Source organism: Cupressus sempervirens, chromosome 7, assembly GCF_028749045.1.
Source record: "Cupressus sempervirens isolate cs-2001-9-10 chromosome 7, ASM2874904v1, whole genome shotgun sequence".
In the NCBI taxonomy this organism is placed as follows: domain Eukaryota; kingdom Viridiplantae; phylum Streptophyta; class Pinopsida; order Cupressales; family Cupressaceae; genus Cupressus; species Cupressus sempervirens.
Window position 1 is genome coordinate 369,665,022 of NC_143124.1, and position 5,610 is coordinate 369,670,631.

General features: G+C 32.7%; 1 protein-coding gene across 1 annotated transcript; it reads right to left on the bottom strand.

Annotated features, from left to right (window-relative positions):
• Window positions 1–2,116: 2,116 nt before the first annotated feature.
• On the bottom strand, window positions 2,117–3,586 carry LOC149547013 (non-specific lipid-transfer protein-like). The gene is made up of 2 exons (XM_089791465.1): window positions 3,184–3,586; window positions 2,117–2,367 (listed from the first exon to the last, which is right to left on the bottom strand). The coding sequence occupies exons 1-2, from the start codon at window positions 3,528–3,530 to the stop codon at window positions 2,358–2,360; spliced, it is 357 nt and encodes a 118-aa protein (XP_089647591.1). The 5' UTR covers window positions 3,531–3,586; the 3' UTR covers window positions 2,117–2,357.
• Between the last annotated feature and the right edge of the window lie 2,024 nt (window positions 3,587–5,610).

Sequence of the window (5,610 nt, forward strand, 5' to 3'; positions counted from 1 at the left end):
AGGTTTCTTATACCTTTTTTCCAAATATTCACAAATCATAATTTTACTAACTTTTTGGTTAGGACCAGTTAACATTCAATCTTAAATTTAAATTTTATACTCATTACCTCAATGCACAGTTAAAACATTTCTATGTAAGAACTAACTTAACATAAGGGGAACATCACAATAGATAGGCTTTTTGGGTATAGTTGTTTGATATAATTCATCATTTTTGTAGTTTATGATCATGTAGGCAATTCAAGCAACTGTCACATAATATATTGTTCAGATGGGAAAATCATGAAATGATAAAAATTGAAAACACAACTTATTATAGAATAGGTTTTTCACTTTCTATAATTCAAACTCATTTCCTAATCCAGAAGTATCCATGCTCATAACTTTTGGAGAGCCCAAGTAGTTTGATTCTCAAATAATTTGGAATGTTGCAATGGAGTGTTAATTTCTTTCATCAATATTCAAGCCTACAAGAAAATTTCTTCAAATAATGACGACACATCCCAACATTAATGATAGGCCATAAAGATTCATCCACAACATCCACACTGATGATACAAATATATGCTTATGTAAGCAATTTTTTCATCAAAGTATCACAATGTATCATATAAATAATCACAACAATCATATAATATGTTGTGATGGAGACATTATTGGCAATACATCATATAAATAATCACACAATCATATAATATGTTGTGATGGAGACATTATTGGTTTACTTTTTGTCATCTAAAAGTTAGATTCATGAATTTGTTTTCTCCTCATTCATGAAATCTTTCCTTCTCAACACAATTTTGTAATCAATTTCTAATTTCATTATCACCAATTCAATTGTTTCTCTTTTGAATATGCATGTAAGTGCTTATCTTTCACATTTTCATAGTAGATCATAGATAATGATTCAGACCATTGATATGAATTGATTAATAAATTTAGAAAACATCTCAAATATGATCCATATACTTTCATCCATCAGTTAGATATAAAATTGTAAAAAAGCTTCAATTTTTAGCAAACAAAAATTGAATTTACAATCAAAGTTCAATAACATTCATAATAGAAAAACTAAAATCATCTTCTAATTAAGCGCGAGACAAACAATTTAAATGAAAAATATTCGAACAATTATGAAATTGACAATATAGTTAATTTAAAATTCAAAATATTGGTATAAAAGAATATTACCTAATATTTAGAACATTTAAGAAAAGAAATCTGCAAACAATTAATATTGATAAGACTAATCACACAATCATATAATATGTTGTGATGGAGACATTATTGGTTTACTTTTTGTCATCTAAAAGTTAGATTCATGAATTTGTTTTCTCTTCATTCATGAAATCTTTCCTTCTCAACACAATTTTGTAATCAATTTCTAATTTCATTATCACCAATTCAATTGTTTCTCTTTTGAATATGCATGTAAGTGCTTATCTTTCACATTTTCATAGTAGATCATAGATAATGATTCAGACCATTGATATGAATTGATTAATAAATTTAGAAAACATCTCAAATATGATCCATATACTTTCATCCATCAGTTAGATATAAAATTGTAAAAAAGCTTCAATTTTTAGCAAACAAAAATTGAATTTACAATCAAAGTTCAATAACATTCATAATAGAAAAACTAAAATCATCTTCTAATTAAGCGCGAGACAAACAATTTAAATGAAAAATATTCGAACAATTATGAAATTGACAATATAGTTAATTTAAAATTCAAAATATTGGTATAAAAGAATATTACCTAATATTTAGAACATTTAAGAAAAGAAATCTGCAAACAATTAATATTGATAAGACTAATCATTTATATCTCCAATTATATCTAACCATATTTTACTAACCAATACCTCATTTTTTAGGCTAAGTTAATTCCCATGTAAATAGCAATTTGATTCGGTTCTTATTCCTTTGTTTATCATTTATTATTTGTCAACTACCACCGCATGTCAACCGCCGACCATTCAGAAAGCAACGACAGTTACAAATTTACTTGTCCTCTCTGATTAAAACAAGGTTACCAATAGTCGGTGGTGCAGCCACCATCCTCCTATTTTGCACCCCATTAATTAATATAATGCAGTAAAAGCAACACTCATTAGCTTCAATATAGTAGGATATTTATATTAACCAAACAAAACTTCGATGGAAGTATTGTGTTTATTATAACTTATATAGACAGGCAACCATACATACAGAGCCCTTGGCTGCCTTATACATCTACTAGCTACCATCACTAAATACGGCGGCTTCTAAAGGCTTTAACTATAGAGATATTGGACTGGCTTCACAATATTCCTTCTCCACCAGGTGATATTGCGTGAATCCATTGAGCTTCTTTAGTGAACACTGAAATAACATAAGCCAACAAAGATAGAATTAGTAAATACGGGAGTACTGAAGCATTTAAACAACAGCTAGCCAACAGGAACAAGTCCATTCTCGAGTAATGAGTTAGTATCGCTTAACATACATAAACAATTTAAAAGGCAATCGTAACAGTGTCGCTATTTGTGTCACTTGACAAATATACAACACAGCGCAATCCCTAACGTTGGCACTACTTTTCCCTACAGGGAAGGTTGACGACTTAAACTACTCCTGACTATAATCTTTAGAAAGGGGACTGAGACTCAAAATCTAGTAAAAAGGAAACTCAACATGATCCAGTAATAATGGCTGAACAATTAACTCATAAACACACAGACAACAAGAAATCAGAACGCTTTTTCACATTCTAACCAAAAACAAAGACAGAAAATATATGCGTAAACAGATATATATGATACACCAAATAATGCAAGATAGTCACAGCACGCTAGCATGTCAAATGACCTACATCGATTAAAAAGACTCGAAAAGGCTTTCAAAATCATTTATGACAATGATATACAATACACTACCCACGGTGATGAGGTGAAGTAAAGATAGGAGCGAAGTTGTAAAACGAAAACTTGCCACAAGGCACTGAATCATGAAATAAGAGATAAATTTTCAAATAAACTAACCCTAACCCTTAAAACAAACGAATAAAAAGATAACGAAGAAAAACTCGTATAGCTACAACGAAAATGCAAGCGAGCACTGAAAGCTACTAAGACAAATGATTCAAGATAAGAGCAATAAAGTGAAGACATCGAGACAATGCCCTTGATCCAGACATACTTGGCACAGTTGACGTTGGGCGCCACAGCGACGTTAAGGGAGACCTTGCAGAGGCGAGGGAGGGCCTGAGCTTTTGGGACGCTAACGCCATAAGAGGTGGCAGCCTGCTTGAAGCAGTTGCAGGCAGTCTGACGATCAGACACGGCAGTCAGGCGGGAGTTAAGCGACTGGACAGCAGGGCAGCATGCGGGCGCCGGGGTTTGAGCATTGCCCATCAGATACGCCGCGCAAGGTGCCATTGCGCTCACTACGTCCTGGCATGTCACCGCTCCTTCCGCCGTGCCACCCCAACCTACCACCATCACGGCCACCACAACCACAAATGCAGCCACCATTTTCACCGCCATTTTCTTCGCTCTTTGATCAAACTCTTGTCCTCTCAGAAACTGAATGAAACGACTGTGTATACTACAATGCGCTGCATGGATTAAATAGGCGGAGGTGGGTGGATTGGCAGAGTGGAGTTAAGGCACAGGTACGTTTTGTACTGTGACCGATTTAATGAAGATTTAACTTTTTCTCGGTATGGGAAGGTTATTGTTAAGGAATTAAAAGCGTCTATCTCCCGGGTTGGTGATTCGTCTGTTGTCATAGTAATGAGATTGTCGGAGGTGTCAGTGAAAATTGGTGAGGATTATGACTAGGATCTAGGTAGTATGGCAGTCCTTTCTTAATTGAGGAATTCTTTGAGTGATTTCTTTTTTAAGATCTAATAGACTGAAATTGAAGACTGTAATAGCATCATTTCTCATGCATTCAATTGATTGTCGATGGCTGATGCCTGGACCCTGGTAGCTTTTTTCATTCATTACCCTTGTTGATTGGTTAGCAAGGCATCGGGTGTAGATGGAGGGTACGGTGCATCGATGAGAAGGTTAGGTGGGCATTTACAAGCAGCTCGTGAATCTGTTACTTTACCCCTCCACAGCCTCACAAAAAGGTGAATGAAGATAAATTCGCCTTGCAGAGATTGGCTGAGAATTTTAAAGAAGCTCATTATTCAGTTAGCTACTTACATTATTTAAAAAAAAGAAATTTTTTTATTAAAAAAATTGTGTCCTAGATTACTCGGGGTTCATTATTTCTGTATTGGTTAAAATATAAACTGAAATGTAAATCTTATCGAAGGGACACTTACAGGTTTGAAAAAAAAGTAAGTGTCCTCCTTAGTAAGATTTCCGTTTTAGTTTATGTTTATTTCCAATTCAATTTAGGTTTTAGATGTTGTCTATTATTAGCTTCTTTCAAAGGCCCCTGATTATTACAATCACCAGATATCATTTTTTTGGAGAATCAATTAGATTTGTAGATTTTTGAGGATAACTTGCGTTTTGTAAAGTTCGATTATTTTAACTTATTTTTTAAATTTAAGTAATACCATTTATTGAGAGTCATATTGACTATGAGTAAAAAAGGCAATGAAAAAATTTAATTTCATTCGATTGGGCAAAAGATACAAAGAGTCGGAAAATCATTAATTTTGTTATTAATAAATCTGAAACAATTGTCCCTTCTATCCCTATCCATTTCAAAAATATCCAATCATTCTGACAGGCATCGAAAAGGTGAATGAAGATAAACTTGTCTCGCAGAGTATAGTGTAGAATTTAAAAGAAGCTCATTATTCAATTAGCTACTTACATTATCAAAAAAATAAGGAATTTTTTAATTAAAAACAATTGTGTCCTAGATTAATTGGGGTTCATTCTTCTAAATCTTACCAAAGGGTGCACTTAAAAGATCAAAAAAAATCTCCTTGGTGAGATTTACGTTTTAGTTTATGTTTTAGATATTATCCATTATTTTGTCCTTTTTCTTTAGTCAAATTTAATAATGTTTAAGGCTCTTAGTTATGTATGGTGGAGATCTTGTAGTTTTCAAAGATAGGTCACAAGTTCTAATCTGAGAAGAGGTGAGGTGTATGTCTTGTCCCTAACAAGGAGTGGGAGAAGGATTTTCCAATTATTTATTACAGTCATTTAGTTGATATAATATAAAGATTTTTAATATTATAATTGAAGAAATAATTTCTAAATTGGTGAGAAAAATTTCACTCTACCTATCGTAATTAAAAATTCTACAAATAGTATTAAAATCTTATTTTTTCAATTAAACATATACCCTGTGGGGATAGTCCCTTTTGATTGATCAAAAAGAGGAATGCATTTTTAAAATAAAAAGCATATTGTTTTTTACTTACAACCAACCTATCAAAGTTTCATTAAATATCTAAAATAGTATAAATCCCTCCCCAAACCATATCAAACAATGCAAAGCATTAAAACCATATCTCGATCAAAAATAAAATCAACCAGTATCTACACCGTCACTACTAGAAAAGACTAATCATCTACACCTTCGCATCCTTTGCCACCTCCGCACCCATTTGAATAATCTTATCCTCTACTTAAACAACCCCTATATTAG

What these genes read in the sequence shown, in the direction of transcription:
- LOC149547013 (XM_089791465.1), bottom strand. Translation starts at nt 3,530, where the DNA reads ATGGCGGTGAAAATGGTGGCTGCATTTGTGGTTGTGGTGGCCGTGATG.